Source organism: Neomonachus schauinslandi, chromosome 14 (assembly GCF_002201575.2).
Source record: "Neomonachus schauinslandi chromosome 14, ASM220157v2, whole genome shotgun sequence".
NCBI classification, from domain to species: Eukaryota; Metazoa; Chordata; class Mammalia; order Carnivora; family Phocidae; genus Neomonachus; species Neomonachus schauinslandi.
This window is the reverse complement of record NC_058416.1, coordinates 82,389,916-82,411,722: the sequence shown is the minus strand read 5'-3', so window position 1 is coordinate 82,411,722 and position 21,807 is coordinate 82,389,916. Positions and strand designations below refer to the sequence as shown.

General features: G+C 48.0%; 1 protein-coding gene across 3 annotated transcripts in view; it reads left to right on the top strand.

The window, feature by feature from the left end:
- The first annotated feature begins 4,628 nt into the window (after positions 1–4,628).
- The window catches only part of RPH3A (rabphilin 3A), a 68,796-nt gene continuing 51,617 nt past the window's right edge, over positions 4,629–21,807 (top strand). For 2 of the 3 annotated variants that reach the window (XM_021698642.1, XM_021698641.1), the window contains exons 1-3: positions 4,629–4,699; positions 8,665–8,676; positions 17,643–17,789. In XM_021698642.1, coding sequence (XP_021554317.1) covers positions 4,629–4,699; positions 8,665–8,676; positions 17,643–17,789 — 230 coding nt within the window. The remainder of the gene's footprint in view (positions 4,700–8,664; positions 8,677–17,642; positions 17,790–21,807) is intronic. The other variant, XM_021698643.1, reaches the window with a different exon arrangement.

The window sequence follows — 21,807 nt, the reverse complement described above, 5'->3', positions numbered from 1 at the left end:
CAATCTAAAACCGAGGAGGAATGTTCTGTGGGTGTGACCAGAGTAGTAATGAGCGCGGGCTTGGGAGAGAGTTCAAATCCTGACTCTGCTTCTTGGTAGCTGTATGATTTTAAGCAAGTGGCTTAAGCACTCTGAGCCTCACTTTCTCATCTGTAAAATGAGGATGCTCTCACTTACTTGGGAGCAGGATTGTAAGGATTCAAGCAAATGGTAAAGGTATGGACTTTTGCACATAGTAGATGCTCAAGAAATGTTAGTCATCATTGCTGGATAAACTATATAGTCTAGGGGAAGCAGGAAAGGGGGGTTACCATTCTGCAAGTGCTCACAGCGTGTCAGGGACTCTTGTGGGTGCTTAAACTCACCAGGTCGGCAACACCAAGGTTCTGCGGGTTCTAGGGCAGAATCCTATGTACTTTATCTGACACGTGCATTTCTCCTTTGGCTCCCGGAATCAATGTTGGTCAGGCCTCCTGTCCACTGGGCTGATGGCTTCTTTGTAGCACGCAGTAGGAGAGGCAGGGGCATCTGAAAAGGTCAGAGGCTTACCATTTCTATTAACTCATCCTCAAACCTGACATCTTGGCTGGACTTCATGGAGCACCATCTGCGGGCGGGTAGGAGAGCGTCTTAGGATCTCCTCCTATCAGGTTAGAAGGTGGTTAAGTGGCTTGCCCGGGGTGATGAATCGGGGATCAGAGCCCTGATGTCCTAAAAGTCTCCCTTCCACTCCCCCATGAGGTCGAGTTCTCTAAAAGCAGAACCAGCGATGGGATTTGTAAGACTAGTGATGACTCAGGGAAGCCGTATAGGGCAGTGGGGGATGTGGCTTCAGCTGGGGTCTGGCCTCAGCCTGATCCCGCAGGGAGCTCGGGAGCCGTTGGTACACAGGGCTGTCCCACCTGGACCCAAGGAGGCTGTGCTTTTCTATACCCGCCCTGTCCGTTGTTCATTGGCTTTGGGCTGTACCTGGGGTATCTCTGGGCAAGGCAGCTGCTTCTGCTGGCTGAGGGCAATCCTCTGGAAAATGGTGCTGCCCTGAGCTCTTAGCTGGAACACTCCTAGAGGCTGGGGGGTGGACGCCTCTCCTGGAAAGGACATCAGCAGTGCCTGCTAGCCCCCTCCCCTCCCCCTGCATCTACTCTCCCCCCCCCACCCCCGCCCAGTGAGGACCTGCCTGCTGACACATGACCTCCTTTCTCTGGGCTCGCTCCTCTGCTGTTCAGTGCCTCCATGGCTCAGGCATCCCCTCTCCTGGCCCAGGCCCGGTTGACCAGGGCACGCACTGGACAAGGAGTCCAGTCCTGAGAGGTGAAGTGCTTTGAGAGCCCTGGATGGCAAAGCCGGAATAAGCAGTACTGTCCGGGGTGGCTTCTGGCCTGGAGGATGGAGCTGGGTGGTTTCCACGGGGCTGTCAGCCAACGCTCTTGCGCTTGGCAGGCAGAATATTAATAGGAAATGAACTCCTGGTGCGTATGACTGAATGAATGCTGGAGAGGGTGGTGGCCAGGTTCCCCCTCGAGGGTACCGGAATTTGGAGATCAGAGTTCACGGGAGGGGGTACTGTGTAACCCTTGACCCAGCCCTCCCTGCTTCCTGGGACCCCAACCCCACCCCCCCAGGGCAGTGCTTCATCTCTGCTGCAAAGCGAAGGCAGGGTATTCAAATGAACGTTCTAAGTCCAGTCCAGGGACAGCCAAGGAAGCCCATTGCCTGGGCCTGAGGGTCTCGGCACCCAGCAGGGCCCAGGGTGGCCTTGCTCAGCTCCCGGCACAGGCAAAAATGAGACGTTAAGTTTCTTCTCAGCAGATTTCCTCTGCACCAGGAGCCATCCCTCCTTTCCTTCTGTTTTCCAAGTGGAAACAGTGAAATGGTCATATGAGTCTGGGAAGATTATGTCAACCACAGGGGAGCAGACGAAATGACTTTTCTATAAGAGGCTTCTCTCCCCCGTGTCCAGCCCTCAGCCCACTGGAAGATTTAATAACCCCACCGGCTGCAGGATAGCAGAGAGAGTACCCTCCCTGCTCACCTCCTGGCTTCTCAGCTATTCAGCGTCCCAGAAAACAAGGCGGTGTTGGACCAAGACCTTCGGGGAAATCAGGACCCACTGGACACAGTGAGCCACCTTCTGAAGTTTGTTGTTGTTGTTGTTGTTTTAATTAATTAAATGTAATCTCCGTGGTCTCTCCCCCTTTCTCTTCGGCTAGACCCTGCGGGAGGTGCAAGGCGGGGACCTTCGCAGAGGCCAGAAGCCTGGCTCAGTTCAGCTGGATTGCCTTAGTGTTAAAGGAGACTCAAAAAAAAGAAGAAAAAAAAATAAAATAAAATAAAGGAGACTCATGCATGCGTTCAACAAATATTTATTAAACGCCTTCTACGTGCCAGGCGCTGTGGGAGGTGTTGGAGATTAAGAGGGAAGAGAACAGAATAAGTCCTGCAAGGGGCTTACATTTTAGAGCTAAGAGATGCAAATTCTAAGCAAATAAACAAACAAGACATATGATAAATTTGGGAAGGGATCTGAGCTCTGAAGAAAAGGAAATCAGAGTGAAGGAAGCCAGAGTGGAGGAGCTGTTTTAAGTGGAGCAGTCAGGGAAGGCCCTTTGAGGAGGTGACATTTGAGAATAGACCTAAACAAGGGAAGAGAATGAATCCAGCAAACATCTGCAGATGGAGTTCAGGCAGACGGGAGGGCAAGGACGTGGGATGTTGGAGGAAGCACAGGGAGGCCTGTGGGGCTGAGTAGGGAGCAAGAGGAGAGTGGGAGGTGGGGTTAAAGAAGGAGGTCATAAGGAGCCAAGATCATGATAAGGAGTTGAGACTTTGTTCTGGGAGCAATAGGGAACCATTGAAGACTTTTGAGCAAAAGAGTGACATGGGCTGATCTACTTTATTTGGGGTGAAGGAAGGGACATAAAGTGCACACCTGGCTTTTGCAGATGTATGTACCACCCACATGAAGATACAGAACATTTTCACCCTACTGAGTTCCCCTCCTGCTCCTTCCCAGCCAGTACCCTCCCCAAAGTTAGCCATGGATTTGCTCTGATTTCTACAACCATCAAATACCTTTGTCTGTCCTTAACTTTTATGTAAATGCCATCAAATAGCATGTCCTCTTTTGCTGCTGGCTTCTTTCATAAAACATCATGTCTTCAAGATTCGTCCCCATTGTTACGTACATCAGGAGTTTGTCTTTTATTGTGGACCAGTGTTCCACTGTGTGAACAGACCACTTTTATCTATCTGCTCTCCTGTTGATGTACATTTGAATGACTTCTAGTTTTTAGCTGTTATGAATACAGAGGCTATGAACATTCTTGTACATGTTTTAGAACATGAGCATTGTCCCCCTGGCTATGTGCCTAAGAGTAGAATTCGTGAACCCTAGGGTAGGTAAATATTTATAGCTTTAATGGGCCTGCCAGTTTTCCGAAGGGTCACCTCCCTCCCCCAGCTTCACTGAGATAAAATTCACATATCATACAGTTCACCCTTTTAAGGTAGACAATTTAGTGGCTTTTAGTATATTCATGAAGTTGTGCAACCATCATCACAGTGAGTTTAGAACATTCTCATTGCCCCCCCCCACCCCCCCGCCCCGCAGTAGCCATCACCTCCAGCCCTTCTACCCTCCCCCAGCCTCTGGCAATCAAAAATCTACTTTCTGTCTCTATGGATTTGCCTATTCTGGACATTTCTTATAGAGGGAATCATACACTATGTGGCCTTTTGTGCCTGGCTTTCACTCGGCATGTTTTGGAGTTTCCCTTCCTTTCTACAGCTGGATGACATTCCATTGCATGGATACACCGCATCTTGTTTGTCCATTCATCAGTTGGTGAATACTGAGTCGTTCCTACCTTTTGGCTATTATGAACAATGCTGCAATGAGCATTTGCGTATAAGTTTTTGTGTGGGCATGTGTTTTCATTTCTCTTGCGAGGGTAGATACTTAGGCATGGAATTGCGGGGTCATACGCTAGCTCTGTGTTTAACCATGGCGGTGCTGTTTTTACAAGCTGTGACTTATGTTTGTGAACATCTTCCTGGCCACTGTGTGGAGCATGGACTGAAGAAGGCCAAGGGTAGAAGCAGGGCTACCAGTGAAGAGGCTACAGTAGCCAGCCAGGCAGAGAGCAGTGGGCAGATTCTGGGTCCATTATGAAGATCAAGCCAACATGATTTTCTGATGGCTTGGGTGTTAAAGTATTAAAAAAAAAGCCAGGATTGACTCCAGGATTTCGGATCTCAAAGCTGACCAAGCCAAGTGGACTGGCAAATGCGTCCGATGACATCCCCCAGTAGGAGGACCCTGGATTGGAATTAAGAACTCTGATGACCCTCCCCCTGCTGGGCATGTCATCCTGGGTTAGTGAATGGGAAGAATGTGCATTTAAGGAAGAAGGCTCTCCGCTCTGATCCATTTCTGCCACTAGGGAAAGTGTGATGTCCTCAGTTTTCCCCATCTGGGAAGTGGAGAAGCTGGGTGAAGTGCCCTTTCTTCTCTGCATCCCCCGGAGTGCTTGGCATAGAGGAAGGACTTGAGAAATACAAAGAGTGGCTGGCTAACTGGGTGATGTCCTCTCTGGGTTCCTATTTTCCAGGAGCACCGAACTTCTGCCATGACGGACACCGTATTCAGCAACAGCTCTAGCCGTTGGATGTGTCCCAGTGACCGACCTCTTCAGTCAAAGTAAGTGGCTGCGTCTTCTGGGGCATGGCTTGTGTGGGGTCAGTGAGGGAGAAAGGAGTTGCAAAGAAACAAATAGAATTTCCTTCCCTGGGGTGGGAAGAAATGGATCTGGTAGGGGTATTGTTATAGAAACTTCACTGATTTTACTGCTTTGCAAGGTTGGAATAACAAGAGGAAATTCTGAGCTGCATGCCCCGTATTAGAGATGGTGGTAAGAGCATGGACCCGGTGCTTAGAATCAGGCTTGGTTCTGCTTCTAGATCCGAGCTCATTTCCTGTGTGATCATGGGCAAAGCTTTGCCCCTTTTTGGGCCTCAGTTTTCTTATCAATCGCGTGAAGAAGTTGGACTAAGTCACAGGGCGCAAAATGGCAGGCCACCAGCTGACTCTGACCCACAGAAGTATTTTCTTACTGTTTGTTTTTGGCCTAATGATTTAAAAATTGGGAAATGGGACATAAAGGTGACATCACATTCTGTATCCAGTGATTATTATACGCGAATCGGTGACGCCTCGGATCTGTACCACCCTGGCTCATGAGAGCTGATAAATTTTCAGGCATTTTCCAAGCCAGTGATTAAACACGACCATTCTGAAAAATTGAGTTTGTAATTCTACAGTTAAATGATATTCAACACAAAGGATGTAAAGACCCAAAATTAATCACTTAATTATTTTACGACATTTTGTTATTCTCTGTGTTATGTTATGTACGTCTATCATACCCGTGTATATAATGATACACTACTGCGTATTTCTTCCCGGTTTTGCATTCAGTGGGGCTTTTTCCCCACTGTTAAATCGTCAGTTGTGAAAAGTTTACCAGCACACCATTGCTTGACAATCTAAAGCTGCTGTTTATCATTCCTGGAGATTTTCACTCAAAATGGCTTGTTTCTTTGAATACTTGGTAATTTTTTATTGTGTGCTCAATCTGTGAGAATCCTGGAGAATCTCCTTCAGGGATATTTTTCTTCAGAGGGATTGGCAGTCTTGCTCCTGCCTGAAGTCAGGGGTACCGCTCCCCCTGGGATGATGTTAGCCCCCCTCACCCCCCCCCAGAGGGTCCTGGCTCCATTTCGGGGTCTCAGATTGAACTTCTCTGCCCCTGAGGATCTGAAGGTCAGACTCCGGAACAGCAGTGCTGGTGTTTGCCTCGGCTTCTTGCTCACAGCTCACTGTCCTGGATTCCGTTTGCTGGGTCTTCTTTTTCTTTTTCAAAAGATTGCCTTTATAAAAGTATGCATACGTACCTTCAACAGCACACAAAGTTATGATTTGGTCGTTGTAAAAACATATACTCGTGAAGCTGTCACAACAGCCAAGATAATGAACAAATCCATCCATCCCAGAAGCTTCCTTGTGCCTCTTCTTCCATCTCCTCCCCACCCATTTCTAGGTAATTGCTCATCTTTCTGTAACTATACATTAGTTTGCATTTTCCTGAATGTCCTACAAATGGCATCCTAGAGCGCGAACTCTTTTCTGGGGAAGAGATGTCTCTCCTCTTTCTCTCAGCACAATTTATTTCATGAGCCCTCCCTATTGTTCTAGAACATCCAAACTGTTTTGCGTAGCAATAGTCTGTTCCTTCGTATGACTGAATTCCATTTCGTTGTGTGGATATACCACAATTTGTTTAGTTGCCTGTCTACTGAGGGACTCTGGGCTGTTTCCAGTTTGGGGCTGGTACAAATGAAACCTCCTATAGAGATGCTTTCCTCTCTCTTGGGTAATTATTTGGGAGTAGACTGTCCCTACTTGCATGATAGGTGTACACTGGACTTCTCACTAAACAGCCAGACCATTTTCCAAGTTGGTTGTGCCATTTTATATTCCCACCGGCAGGCGTGGGAGAGAGTTCCAGCTTCTCTGACTCCACCCCAGCTCTGGAGATGACCAGTTTTTCCAGTGTTAACCCTTCTAGTGTGTGTGCACAGTGGCATTTCTCTATGGCTTTCACTCTCATTTCCCTACTGACTAATGATGCTGAACATCTTATGAAACGTTCGCCATTCCTCTAACCTCTCTGTTGAGATGTCTGTTCAAATCTTTTGTCCATTTTTAAAATCAGGTCATTTACCTTTTTGTTAAATTTTACAGGGTTTTTTTCATATGTTATGGATAAGTGTCCTTTTTTTGGAAACACATTTTGCACATATTTTCTCTTGGTCTACGATGTGCCTTTTCTTTCTCATAACAAAATCTTTTGAGGAGGAAACATTTTTATTTCGACAAAGTCTATTTTGTTTATTTGTTTTGCCAGGGGAGGCGATGTTGGAGAATTCCCTTGCTTTCTAGCAATTCCAGAACTGCATTAAAAAAGAGTCTGCCCTGGGGCACCAGAGTGGTGTAGTCAGTTGGGCGTCCAACTCTTGGTTTCAGCTCATGTCGTGGTCTCAGGGTCGTGAGATCGAGCCCCGTGTCCGGCTCTGTGCTCAGCGCGGAGTCTGCTGGGGAATCTCTCTCCCTCTCCCTCTTCCCCTTCTGCTCGTGCACGCGCTCTCTCTCTCTCAAATAAATACATAAATCTTTTTAAAAAGAGAATCTGCTCTAATTTATTTAGGACCTAAATATATACTGGTGAAGGGTCTTTCTGAATATTTAGTCCACTCATATTCTCTGAAGCAAAAGCCCCTGTCCGCTTCCTTCTAAGACCTCTAGTTCTACAAATTTTACAGTTTTGAAGACCCCAGGGAACTCTGTTGGCTTCCTTGTCAAGAGGAAACTTCTAGTCTGCCAAGCCCTTCCCCTGGTGTCCTCTTGGAGCCAAACTTACTTTGCAGAGAGTATTTCATCAGCCAAAAATTGTGTCTCTGTAAGATAAACAGTTGCCTGAAGGGTGGATGGGGGTAAAATATTTATTTTATTTAAGAAATGTCAATTAATTAAAATACCATCCATCAGAGTTTACTTTAGTCAATATGAAGCCAAACAATTTGCCCTACAATTAAATTAGAATTATTCAAACAGTCTGGACACAGTTTCATTAAAGTGCTGCCGGGCTCCTACGAAACATCTTGCATTCTGCGCACATCCAGCTGCCTTGATTGCTCCTGCGTTTCTGTCAGATATTAAAATTATTTTTCAAATAAATGCTAATGGGTGAATTACAGTCATCACACATGCTGGCTCATCTGCTGCAGCTCCTGTAGACGCCTCTAATGCTTTTCTCCTAATTAACTCCTGGCTAGCCAGAGACATTTACTATTTTTGTGATTTTCAGATGCTTTCGTGATTTTCAAATACCTTCCTCTCTCAGCCTCCTTGAATCTAATGACGGTGTTTGAAACACCGTCATTGTGATTGCGTTTGAAAGCCGGGAAGCAATTTGCTTCTTCCTTGGGGAGGGTGCTCCCTATGTTGGGAATATGTGGGGAGAAATCCTGGTGCCTGAGAGTTGATATTTCTCCATGGCTTTCAAGTCTGCAAGCCAGAGGGTACCAGAGGTCGGGGGTGGAAACTGAGGCCCAAAGGGAGGCCATGACATGGCTGTGATTGCTCACCTAGTACATGGAGATCCAGTTCCCCTTTCTGGAACAACTTGCTTTACCAAAGTGGGGGACTGCAAGTGAATGATCCGCTGACTTGTTCGGGGCTCATGGCCCTCCCTCAGTGTGCTCCTCCTCCCCCAGGATGAGGCTAGCCATGCTGCCATTAGGTGATTTCTCTTTGGTACCGAAAATCCATTGTTCACATACATCAATGATCAGCTCAGTTAATTAATAAGCCGAACTGATTGGTCATTTTAATCAAAGCTGAGGATTTTACAACCCTACATTGCAGCAGCCTTTTTCGGATGTGCCGAAATGAGATGATAATGACTGGGGGGGGTTGGTAATCATACCAGAAGTAGGTCATTGCAATTTACACTCTGTGGTTGTTGCATCCAGCGTTGGCATCGTTAGGAGATTTTTTTTCCTAACTTTATTTTCTCTTTCTCTCCTTTCTTTGCCTTCCTTCAGTGATAAAGAACAGTGAGTATTTTGATACTTTAATTTTTCTACAAACTGAATTTTCTCTTTTCTGATCAAATTAGCTTTTCCCCTAAAGAGAGCTGGTTAAAAAAGGAATTAGCAAGTTTTGCATATCTAAAAAAACAAGCAAACCAACCCAAGTTTCCTGAGGAAAAAAAATTATGAAGTTTCAAAAAATGATCTTGGTAAAAGGATGGAATGCATTCCTTAGGAGAGCTCTCAATTTCATCCTTGTTAGTAATCTGTGGGATTCCAGCAAATTTATGGACCACTCTGTGCCTGCTTCTGCAGCATTTGCCTGGGAACAATGTTCTCAGATAAAGACAGTGTTAGCTCACATAACTGCTGTCATTAATAAAAGGTGATGAGGAACAGAACAGAGCCTGTGGAAAGTTACGTGCCGTACATATGGTCCCTGTCACCTCATGGGAGGTCAGTCTCATTTCCCAGCGAAGTGCCTTTGACGCAGAGGTCCTATCTTTGCTTACAATGTTTCTCTTTTAAATTGGATTCATTTCCTCAATATGCATGACAGATTGAATGCTGGGTCCAATAAATGAACAGTCAGGCTGCAAAGCAGACCAAGCTTTGGTTGTGTGTGCACATTGAGAAGCTCTGGAAGGCCGTTTTTACCCTCCCCTAAGATGGGGAAGTTATCACAAAGCCAGCAGCAGAATACTAGGCCTGCCATCAGAAAACCCAGGACTGAGTCCTGCTGTGGTACTCAGTTTCAACATGACCTGGAGCCACGCCCTTCACCTCCTTGAGTCCCGGCTCCCTCCTTTGTAAAGTACATCTGATAACCCTGTCCTTCCTCCCTCTGTGGGTGGTGGTAGGATCGAATGAGATGCACAGGAAAGCTTTGTAAACTGTAAAGCACCAAGCAAAGTGAGAGGCGTGTGTGAATTACAACCTTGCCTTACCTTTGTATATATGTACGTTGTGTGTTTACACATACACATACGTACACACACACACACACTTATGTTTTGTATATATGTTATATATACCTTGTAATATATATTTGTATGTATATATATATATATATATATAACATATGGAACCTGTATATATATATAGCACTTGCAAAATTTCAGCTTTTTTGGACCCAAGTGACCACATCATCAGGCCCAGAATCCTTAAAGGCTTTCTTAATGCTGATAAACACTTAACCAGGTGATTTGGGGAAATTCTTTCCCCGACTCTGACCCTCCCTCCCTATCTGTCAATTGGGGGCTTTGGACAAGCTGATCACTAAAGTCTATTTGAATGTTCTGCAATCCCTGTTGTTGGCTGATAAGACTCTGGCCAGACAAGATCAGCTTTTTGTGAATATTGTGAGTATATTATTCAGACATCCAGAGAAAGATGCTGAGACATTGTCAGATCATAAATATGAACATCCCGAGAGAGAAGTTCATGACTCCAGAGGGTGCCAAGGCTTTTGGAGGCTCCCTGAGGGCTGAAAGTCGAAACGGTGTATGTTCATTCTCTTTCCCTCCTTCCTTCACCTCTTCCCTCCTCCCTTAAAACACTGTGCTAAGCCCCAGGGATACAGGGATAGCCGGGGTATGAGTATGTATCTAGTGGGGTCTACAAACAAATAAACATCCAGTCAGCAACAAATACACAAATGTGCAAGGAGCTGTAATAGCAGAATCACAGTAGGCTGTGGGAACACAAGGAGAGGCACCCAGCCCAGACTTGGCGGTCATGGTGGGAGAGTTCCTGGAAGAAGTGACATGTAAACTGAGACCAGGCGATGGAGGAGCAAGATGGAGAAGAGACAGAGGAGTTCCAGGTAGGGGAATAGCAGGTGCAAAGTCCAAATAGGAGAGTAGCATGGAAATTTAGAGGAAGTGAGTAGAACTCAGTCTGACTTAAAAGATTAGCAGGCCCCCCGAGATTTCCTTCGCATTCTAAAGGGGGTAGGGGGGCCACAGCATCCCTTCTGCATCCCCTTTGGTTTGGTAGAGGTAAATTTCATCCAAAAGGGTCTTTGTGCCAGCAGGGCATATTAAACCGTTTTGTGGTGTAGCAGCCTCTCCTTCCCCATCCTTTCCTCCCAGATTCATTAAAACCTCATTCACTGAGCTGTAAAGAGACTTCCTGCTGACACCTACCTCTGTTGGCATCCTGGGGGGAAGGGGGGTGGAGAAGAAGAAAGGAAAGAAAAAGGATTAATTTTCTGCACACTGCTGCTATTTAATGCTTCAGAGCTTTCATGCCCCGACAGCACTTCCATCATCCCACTCCTTTTGGGAATTATAATTTATTAATAGAGACATCTGGTGGGTATTTATTATGTGACTATTGTGTGCGTGAAATGAAGAATCGAGGTGGGAGGCCAAAAGGAGGCAGGAGTCTGGCCTTGGCAGTATTTTAAGGAACAACACCTGTGAGGTGCTGCCATCAGGAGGCAGGATGGATTTCATTCTGCCTTGGGGGCTGTGGCTGCTGGCTGTGGTGGGAGGGCTCCTTCTGACACTCCCCAGATGCACCGGAGCAGGTATGTTCAGGTGGCCAATGAGGCATGGCCAGGATGCCAGTTCCTTGAGTCTCTGACTCACACGTGTTGCTTAGCAATTCCCTGGTCTCTTCAGAGCATCAGTCAGCTGGGAAATGAGCAGGTCAGCTGCGGTGATCTTTAAACTTTTTGTCAGCAGCGAAACTTTCTTTGAATAAACTTAATTCAGAAGCTAAATATATAAGACAGATAAGAGGAGAGCTGGATAAAGACCTTTAGTGGCTGAAAGCATTCAACATATGATAGTGAAGTTTATGCAACTTGTCATTTCAAGTAATACTGAACCGTAAAATAAATGTAGAGACTCTAACAGGCTTCACCTTTGTGTGTGGTTGCCATAGCGGATAGTGTATCGGTTAGCTTTGGCTGTGTAACAAACCATCTTAAAACCCAGTGGCATAGAACCAAAGTTATTTATTCCCAGGGTTCTGGGCTTGGCTGGTGGCCCTGCCGGTCTTGCCTGGGCTTGCTTATGCATCAAAGGGTTGACTGATCTAGGATGGCCATGGCTGGATGGCTCAGCTCTGCTCCACATGCTTCTCATCCTCCAGCGTGCTGTCCTGGGCTTGTCTTCGTGCTCATGGCAGAGGTGTAAGAGAGGAAGCAGAAATGCATAAGACTTTTGCAGGCTCAGCCTCAGGAGGGACACAACATCACTCCTCTGCATTTTATTGGCTGGAGCAAGTCCTAAGTCTGGGAAGGATTCACGGGTAGGGAAATAGACTAACTCTTTGGTGAGAGCGAGTTCAAATTCACATGGCAAAGAGCATGGATACTTGGGAGGGTGAACTATTGAGGCATCAATGCAATAAACCATATTTCATGCTTTTATTAAATATTAAGTTCTTTAAATTTTTTTTTTTTTTTTTTTTTTTTTTTTTTTTAGTGGGATCCTGCTTTGCTAGTGTTGAGAACCCAGCTGAGTGAGGATGGAGGGCCTGGTTAACTGCCTACTCTGTCCCTCTCTTCCCCACTCCCCTGCAGCCCTTGAGATCCCTCCAGGGAACTGCCGAGAACAGTTTGTGGAGAATGGGAGGCAGGAATCCTTCAATATTTCTCCAGGAAGCATTGTCTTAAGTGTGTGGATAAGGCTAGGCTCTTCACTCTCACCTGTCCCAGCCAGTGAGCCAGGTCTCTCCTCATGCAGCCTTGGAGGGTCCAGAGTGGCCTCTCAGGGTCCCAGCAGGAAATAGAAATGAAATTATTCCCATTTAATAGATCCAGAAACTGATATTCAGAGCAGTGCAGAGCCCCAGTATACACCTGCTTATATGTAGCAGACCCAGGATTACAATCTTGAACTCTGCCTGGTCAGGGTCAAGGAGGGCTCACATTGGCCTGCAGCGGCCCTCTGGATGTTTTCTGGCTTGGGTACAATGCTGTGAGTAACTTGTTCAAAGAAGCAGTACTTTGGTCTCCAACTTTGGTGTTTGATGAGTTCCCAACACTGGACTCTGGTCTTAAGGATGTGGAGCTGCAATCCTATACCAGAGGCCCAGGCAAGGGAGCCACCGTCCTGTCATAGGAGCATTCTCGAGAGTCCTATGCTCACAGTGCTCCCCAGCATATCATGGGGAGACCCAGACAGACCCAACCTCCCCCTTGAGAGCAAAGGCTTTGGTTTGAAACACCATCTCATTTCCCTCTGTTTGCTTTTGGAATTAAAACATGAAAATCCACAGGAGGCTTGTGAGTCCCCACTGAGACCAATCGGTGACATTTTCAAACACTGATGAGCTGTTTGTCAGCTGCATGTTTTGGAGCCGAGAATGGGGAAAGGGTTTGGAGAGATGCTGACAGCCCCCAGCAGACCTTCTGCTTGTCTGCAGATGGAGGCAGTTATCTCAGGCAGGGCCTGTCAGGGAACCCCATCCCTGCTTATGTTTCTGGAGCCATGTATGTCCAGCAGCACCCGTTTCCTATGCACATGGACCCCAATGAGTTGTGTGTTGGGGTGAGAGGTGTTGACTTCATGTCTGGCCCCTGGCTGACCCTGTCCATGAGCAGATTGTGAGCTGCAGGAACATGGCCTGGAAGGGGTCTCCACTGGGTACATGGCCCAACATCTCACCTGTGCTCTGTTTTGGTCACTGAGCTGCTTTGTAAAGGCAAGAAATAAGCAGAGAGGAATCAGAAGAGGAGGAAGGAAGAAAATAGGGACAAAGGAGGGAAGAATAGGGGTAGTTGAGACAGCCATTTCCATGCGAAGCCAGAGGGACCTGGGGAGGTGGCTGAATCAGGTTGTAACTAAGGTTCTTTGGGAAGGATGAATGGTCTCCATTATGCTAGAGTCCAGTGTATCTTTTAAAAATAATGAGAAGAAACAGCAGACTAAGGGATATTAGCACACGGGAAGGATGAATGGTCTTCATTATGCTAGAGTCCAGTGTATCTTTCAAAAATAATGAGAAGAAACAGCAGACTAAGGGATATTAGCATACCGTAAGGAAGATCTTTTTAACAGAACATCACAGGCTCCTTATAAGAGAGTGAGGTCTCCATTGTGGGGAGCATTCAAGCAAGGCAGACAGACAGTGGTCTCCATCTCCTGGTGTTCATGACTTTGTGTAATCCCCTCATCTTGAATGTGGGGACCTGGGATGTGGGACCTGTTTCTAACCTATAGAATATAGCAAAGGGACCTGATGTCACTCTCATGATTACATTGTTATATAAGACACTCTCAGTTGACAGGAGCTAGATTCACCTGGAATACTTGATGAAGCAAGCAGCCCACAGGATGAAATTGGAGAAGCCCACCTAGTTAGGAATTGCAGATTGCCTCCAGGACCTGGGGGTGGCCTCTTGACAACAGCTAACAAAAAGCCAAGCCCTCACTTTAGGCAGCTGCAAAGAAATGAATTCTGCCAACAACCCGAATTTGTCTGGAAACAGATTTTTCCCCAGTCAAGCCCCCACATGAGAACACAGCCTAGCCAACACCTGATTGCAGCCTCGTGAGATGCCAAGCAGAGGACCCAGCTTAGCAAGGCCTGGACGGACACGGAAACTGTGAAATAATACATGTGTGTTGTTTTAAGCCCCTAAGTTTGTAACAACTCATTATGCAGCAACAGAAATTGTATACTGACACTGTAGGTGGGTCTTTATGCTGCTCTGTCTCTATCCTCCAGCCGAGTGTTTCCAGTTATCTAATGCTGCAGACCAAATCACCTCCAACCTAGTGGTTCAAGACAGCAGAAACCACTTGTCACATCTCACAGTTTCTGTTGGTGGGCATTTGAGGGTGGCTGGACTGGGTTCCTCATGCAGCTGTAGTCACATGCCCACCGGGCGGCAGGCATCCCAGGGCTTGCTGGGGTCTGGAGCATCGCGTAGCAGTCAAGTTGACTCTGGCTGTTGCTGGGGGGCCCCCGATCCCCTGCATGTGGACTTCTCCACCGGGATGTTTGCATGTCCTCATGACATGGCACCTGGCTTCCCTCGGGGCGAATGACCCAAGACACCAAAGTGGAAGCTGCATGACTCTTACGACCCAGCCTTGGAAGTCATGCACTGCCACTTCCACTGTATTTCGTCGGTCACACACAGGACCAGCCAGGAGTCAGTGTGAATACCAGGAGGCAGGGGTCTTAGGGGACCATCTTGCAGCCTGGCTGCCACATGGACCTTCACCTCCTCGGGCATTCTGCCACCTTTCTCAACTCCAGGCCTTTGCAAAGACCATTTATTCCCTCCGCCAGGCCTGGTCTCTTCCTCTGCCATCCCCTCACGGATTTCAGACCCCTCTGGGGTCTCCGCAGGGGCCCTAGCTCTGCTGCCGGGCCCGAAGCTTATATAAGTTAGGGGGCCCTCTTTAAGATAACAACGATATCTTGCTTTTGCAAATTTTTCAATCACTCAGCCAGTGCTAATGCTCTTCCTGGGGTCCAAGAAGGTACCTATGCAAACGAACGGTCTCAAATGTAAGGTTCTCCGGCATCACAGTAGACCCTTGTGGGGGTCTTCACATGGATGTCACTTCCCCAGGGAGCTGTCCTTGGTCCCGTAGACTGACCAGGTTCCACTGCTTGGGTCTCCCTATGGGTCATACTTTTTTTTTCCCCTGGATTTCACCAACTTTTTTTTTTTAATTAACATATAATATATTATTTGTTTCAGGGGTACAGCTCTGTGATTCATCAGTCTTACACAATTCACAGTGCTCACCATAGCCCATACCCTCCCCAGTGTCCATCGCCCCAGCCACCCCATCCCTCCCACCCCCCTCCACTCCAGCAACGCTCAGTTTGTTTCCTGAGATTAAGAGTCTCTTTTGGTTTGTCTCCCTCTCTGGTTTCGTCTTGTTTCATTTTCCCCTCCCTTCCCCTATGATCCTCTGTCTTGTTTCTCAAATTCCTCATATCATTGAGATCATATGATACTTGTCTTTCTCTGATTGACTTATTTCATTTAGCATAATTGGGTCACACTTTTGATTAGACATTTAACACACCTTTGGGCCACAAGGGACCGTGTCTTATTCAAAATCTTTCTGTGCTTACTCTCAGACACTATTCTAAATACGACTGACACAGTAGTGGCCTAGACTCAGACCTCCTGGAACCAACATTGTCGTGGGGGGGGAGGGGGGCATGGGTGGAGAGATGCACTAACCAGGTAAACAACAAAAATTTTTCCAAAGATAATTTCAGTTAGTGATGGGGGCCGTGAGAAAAGTAAATCTGGGCAGTGGGAGATCAAGGAAGGCCTCTCCAAGAAGTTGCTATTTGAGCCGAGACCTGAATAATGAGAAGGAGACGGCCCTGGAAAGATCTGTGGAAATAAGTTTTCCTGGTAGGGGGAACAGTAGGTGCAAAGGCCCTGAGGCAAGACAGTGTTCAGGACTGAGCAGAGAGGCCAGTGCAGCTGACTGTAGGGATAAGGGAAAGCAAGAGGCCATAAGGATGGAGAGGCAGGTTAAGGATAGATCGGGTAGGATTTTGCAGATGGGCAAAATCTTTTAAAGCAGGTTTTATTTTATGAAGGTAGAATTCACATTAACATAACATTAACCATTTAAAAGTGTACGATTCAGTTATCATATTCACAATGTCATGCACCCACTACCACTATGTAGTTTGGGCGTTGTTCTAAATCAGTGAGAAGTCATTGGAGGGTTTGAGCAGCATGGTCTGAGCGCTTTTTGCAGTTGCTCATCCCCAGAGGCCCTTGCTGCAGGACAAGGTGTGTTTCCATGAGGAATTTCCCCAGGCCACACCTTCCTTTCCTTTCTCAGAGTAAGGCCTGCTCCCAGACAACTGTTTCTCTTCGCTTTCGGACTCTTCCCTCTCCGCTTTTCAGAAGAAACCAGCTAAGGGTGGGAGAATGGAAGAGAAGCCAGGGGGAGGGAGGAAGATGGGGCTTTTAATTTCCAACTCTGAGTGTCAAAAGGCAATTTCATGCCTGCTGATGTGATTAGAGCAGTGGAAATAATAGAGGTTGGCAACTGATGGGGTGCTGGCTCCGGAGGATTCCTACTTACTGATTTTCTTCCCTAGCAGGGACAAGCATTTCTAGTGGTGTTCAACCTTGCGCTCCCCTCAGGGGGTGCACCTCAGTGCCATGGGGCGTGAACCATCTTATTAGCGGAGGTTATAATAATTTGCCATAGACCACAGCATCAACTCTCCACCCAGCAGCCTTTGATCTGCTTGCCCCGACTGGGGCTGTGTGGGCAGGGCTTGGGTTCCCTCCATATTGTGGAGGTTAAGTGAGCCGCCTGCCCAGCTCCGAATTCCACCTCTACCACTTTCCAGCCATGTGACTTTGGGCAAGTGGTCTCATTTCTCCATATTTGTAGGGACCGTGTGAGGATGACATGAGGTCATGTGGGCACCCAGTGGGTGCTATGTCAATGTTGGCTTTCAAAAAAAGAAAAGAAAAGAAAGGCCAAGGAAAGTGCAGGATGGAATGCAAAAGCTACGGGAGCTTTTGAGGCTGGAAATCTGGATGTTGATGTGAAATGAAGAGCTTTTTGTAAACCAGTTGGCAATTAGTTCCAATTTATAGAAGAAATCATTTGTGGCCCAAACAGAACATCCGTGCCAGGCAGGAGCTGGGTCAACCTGGGACCCAGGGCTTCCGACCACCCTCCCAGAATTGTTTCTGCTCCAGCTCTAGAGTCTTCTGTTCTGGATTCTTCTCCTGAGAACACCCTTAACTCTCCAGGTTCTCATGAGCATCCTACAAATGCTGCTCACAGAGTGTCTACCGTGTGCTAAGTGCTTAGTGGAAATAAACTCATCAGAATCCTATGAGGGAAGAAAGTGTCCCATTGTACAGATGAGCAAACGGAGGCTTATCTCCCAGCTGGTGAGTTTCCCTGCAGGGATTTGAACTGAGGTATACCAGACCCCAGGGACCAGAGCCTAATCACCGCTGTCTGCTTCCTGCTGGGTGTCTCTGCAGCCTCACGCCTCCCCGTATTACCTTTTAGGCTCCAGGCAGGCTGGTCCGTCCATCCCAGCAGTCAGCCCGACAGACAGAGGAAGCAGGAAGAGCTGACAGATGAGGAGAAGGAAATCATCAACAGAGTGATCGCTCGAGCTGAGAAGATGGAAGAGATGGAACAGGAGCGAATCGGGTGAGACCCCACACTTCCCATCCATCTGGAGAGCCCCTGAGGCCTGAGCGCCAGCAGACTGGTGCTCAGGGGTGTGCTGGGGGGGTGGCAGACTGCCCCGGGGGGTTGCCACTACCCCCCCCAACTGGCAGAGCTGGAATCCTTGTGGCACGAGGTGGGAGAGCTCAGGAAAGAGGAGACAGAATGGGCTGGGGACTGGCTTGGGAGGGGGCTTGGTGGCTGGGGGTGCCTTACAGAGGGGGAGCTCTGAGAGGGCAGTGCATTGGAGCCTGGGGGCCCATGGTTTTGAGCACAGGGCATCTGGGCCAATCTCAGCTGTGTAGAAATATGTTCTAGAGACACTGTAGACCAGAATATACAGCTGAGGGAGAGGTAAGGAGGAGAATGTCTAGGGACAGTATGTCATATAGCACATTTGCAATGAATTTATATGAGAGAATGGCAGAAATGGATCCTGAAAGAGGGAGACAGCATGAGAGGGAGGTGGCAGAGGTTAACCAGGTGGGTCTGGACTCTGAAGAATGGGGGGCTCCACCACAGCTCCCCACTTGCCCACTCTGGGTCCTGGGCATGATGCTTCACCTCTCTGAGCCCCCGTTTGCTCGCTTGTCGAGCAGGGGACACAACAGTCTATCTCACAAGACTGTTGCAAGCAGTAGGTGGAGTGAGGCACGTACACTTCCCAGACCCTGGTGACACTTCATTTTCATAAATGGTAAGAAGAGAAAAAGTAGAGTTTGGAGGGCAGAGCTTTTTTGAATGTGTATGAGAGAGAAGCAAGGGATATAAGGAGGCTGTGGACATGTGTGTCAGAGAGTGACAAAATCAATGAGCAAGGCCAAGGCTAGAGAGGGAGGGGGGCAGTATGTGGGTGGTCTTGCAAAGGGAGGAGTGGGCGAAATGGGGGCGACTGTGGGGGTAGGGAGAGAAGGGGGGACCAAGGGAGGGTATGGGTGTATGTGGGGGGCTCTTGGCACAGGTGGAAAACTGGCTGTCAGATTGCCAGGCCCCCAGAGGGTCCTCCCAGACCAAGATCTCAAATGGACCTCCTCCTCCGCAGCCCCCTCCCCAGGCCCTTCTGCCAGGGGTAGCCTTTGCCAATTGCCTACAACTGATGTGGGCACCGAGGCGCCCGTTTATCTCTCCACCCACATACTCAGCTAGGGGCAAACGAGGGTCTTGGATGGAAAGTGGAAGTTGGTGCCTTTGGTCTGAGCCTCTGTAGATCATTTTACTCGGGGTCGATGGGGAGTGCTGCTGACAGACGACAGACACCTGTCACGGCCAGGGTCGGCATCATGCTCCACACCCTCCATCTGCTTACTCCGGAGGTAGCTGAAGGGATAAGTCTCCAGGGGCATGCTTATGGGGTTGCATTCTTATTTTGCTTTTTAAAAGATAAACCAGAGTGGGGAGTTGTCCAGGCAGGAGGTCTGTGTGTGTGTGTGTGTGTTCACTTCACCCAACAATGGGCCTCAGCCTTTTGAGGTGAGGGATATGGGTAATAAGGGTAAACGCTTAAAAGCAAAACTCCTCTCAGCCTTTTTCTGCCATAGCACTTACCACTGGGTAACATACTTTATATTTTACATAATTAGTTTGACTATTGTATATCTCCCTGTTAGATTGTAAGATTACTGAGGGTAGATATTTTTTTGCCCACTTTATCCACTAGTAAATTCTTAGAGCCTAGTACATAGTAGGGGTGCAGTAAAATATTTGTTCAATGAGTGAGCGAACGTGGCAGACCATGCGGCCCCAAATTTCTTTAGACATCCCCTGTGGCCGAGAGGGTCCCAGTTCCCAGGGAAGGTGCTCTGATTGGCTGGCTTGTGTCAGGGGCTGTCTCTCATCCAATCAGCTGTGCCTGGGGTGCCAACCGTGTTGTACAAATGTGGCAGGCAGGCTGCCTCTGGGGGTAAAGTTATGGAGGTCACTGTGGGCTGAGCAGATTCCAGCTTGAGCCTTCTAGAACAAGAGAGATGGGTTCCCTGCCTTGTCCTCCATGTCTTATCATATCGCCCCAGCTAACTTGAGGATGTGGTAGAATAGCACCGTGGTTAATTCCTGGGGCCCCAGAGTCAGAGATACTTGGGTTCAAATTCCAGCTCTACCATGTCCCCTCTGTGTGTAAGCCACTTTAACCTCTCCGTGCCTCAGTTTCCTCGTCTGTAAAATGGGGACAGCATTAGCACCTAACTCTTGGTGAGTGTTTAATTAGGGTGCAAAGGGTTATCGTAGTGCCTGGCACAGAGCACACGCTCCATAAAGAGTGGCAGTCCTTTAAAGATGACTTTGCTAAGGAAGCTCAGTTTTTGACATTGGCCAAGGCCTCTATTCTAGAATAATGCCCCGAGACTTCTGTTTGGCAAGCCCTGGAATTCCAGCAGCCCTGGCTTCCCTAAAGGGAATTTGAGAGGCTTCCAGGGAGGCTGGGGCCAAGCCCTTGAAGACAGAGTGTCCCTTCGCTGAGATGGTGTGCCTTCTGGCAGAGTGGGGGAGGACAGCCCCGCGGGATTGTGGCTGTGGCTCTTGCCAGCAGCCAGTGCTTGCTGGTAGCATTCCCGGAGGCAAAGCCAGCGTGATTTGTGTCTTATGATCTCAAACCTGCCCTCATTCCTGTTCTCTCCATGCTTCCCTGGGAAGGGATCAGAGTGGAGTCAGAGGAAAGCAAGATGACACATCAGACACGAAGCAAGGCTGAAAACAGGGTGCCATTGGGGCTTCCTCTTCAGAACCCAGGGTTCTCAGTCAATGAGCCTTTGGGGCCTCAGTCCCCCTCCCCCCATCTAATGAGGCAGGTCAGGCTGATTCTCAGGGTCCTTCCTGCTCAGACTCTATAGTAGTTGGGTGTGTCTGATGGAGGACCCCGTACCATGCTGTTGGCTGGCCCTCTCAGAGCTAATGAGCTCCTTCTAATGGTTAAAATTGCAGATGTACCTGAGAACCCTTCCAGGTTTACACCAGCTCTGTGATGTGGAATCTTCTTTCCTATTAACTGAGGGAAAGCCATCTGGGACTGGTGGGAGATCATCATTAATAAACATCATAAAAGATCATCATCATACTAGGTACCATTTATTGAGCACTTACTATGTGCCAAGCACTGAATCTAAAACTTCCTGTGGATTAACTCGTTAACTGCTCCTCTCAACCTTGTCGAGTAGGTGCTATTATTGTCCTCCTTTTGCAGGTGAGGAAACAGGCTCAGAGAGGTGATTGGCCCAAGATCACTTGCCCAAGGTCACATAGAGCCAAGATACACATTCCTGTCTGGCTGACCTTCAGAATTTTGCTTTTAATTCTTAGGTGTCTTTCCTGAAGGCTTGGCCCCAAATTCTTAGACTCTGAAGAACATGGAAATCTTAAAAGCTCAGGTGTGGAGGATGGACACTGTGGGACTGGAAGCTGGAGCCTGTTGGGTGCTGGTCTAGTGGTTTCTTCCAGTTCTTGTTCGCCTGTTTGTACCTCCAAAGCTGCCAGTACTGGTCTGCGTGCTCCCAAGGCTCTGACAGATCTGGGGAAGAATCGCCCTCAGGCCTCCCAAGAGGCGCTCCCTCCCTGGGGCACTGTGGCTAGAGCTAGCCACCCCAGGGAACCCCAGGCAAGCGGCAGACAAGAGCTGCTTCTCTCCCAGAAGCCTCTTTGCTTTTGTCCTGTGGAGTGGGTGGGGGTGTGGGGGGGCGGGGGTGTCTAAACCTTGCCTCGCCACTCAGCCCACAGCCCAGCTCTGCTCTCTTCAGCATCCCTGGAGGAAGAGATGATGACCAGCAGGGAAACTCATTAAACAGCCTCCTGTTGCCCCCATGTCCCTTACTGAGGTGCTAAGTGGGATAGTGGGGTTTATTTTTCATGCCCTGACTGCTCTTTGCAGGAAAGGGAATGAATTCCAGGGAGATTGCTTGAGTCATCTATTGCTATATAACAACCACCCAAAACTTAGTGACTCAAAGCAACAACAGTTCTGATTTTTCATGATCCTGTGGGTTGAGAATTCGGGCAGGGCTCTGCTGGATGG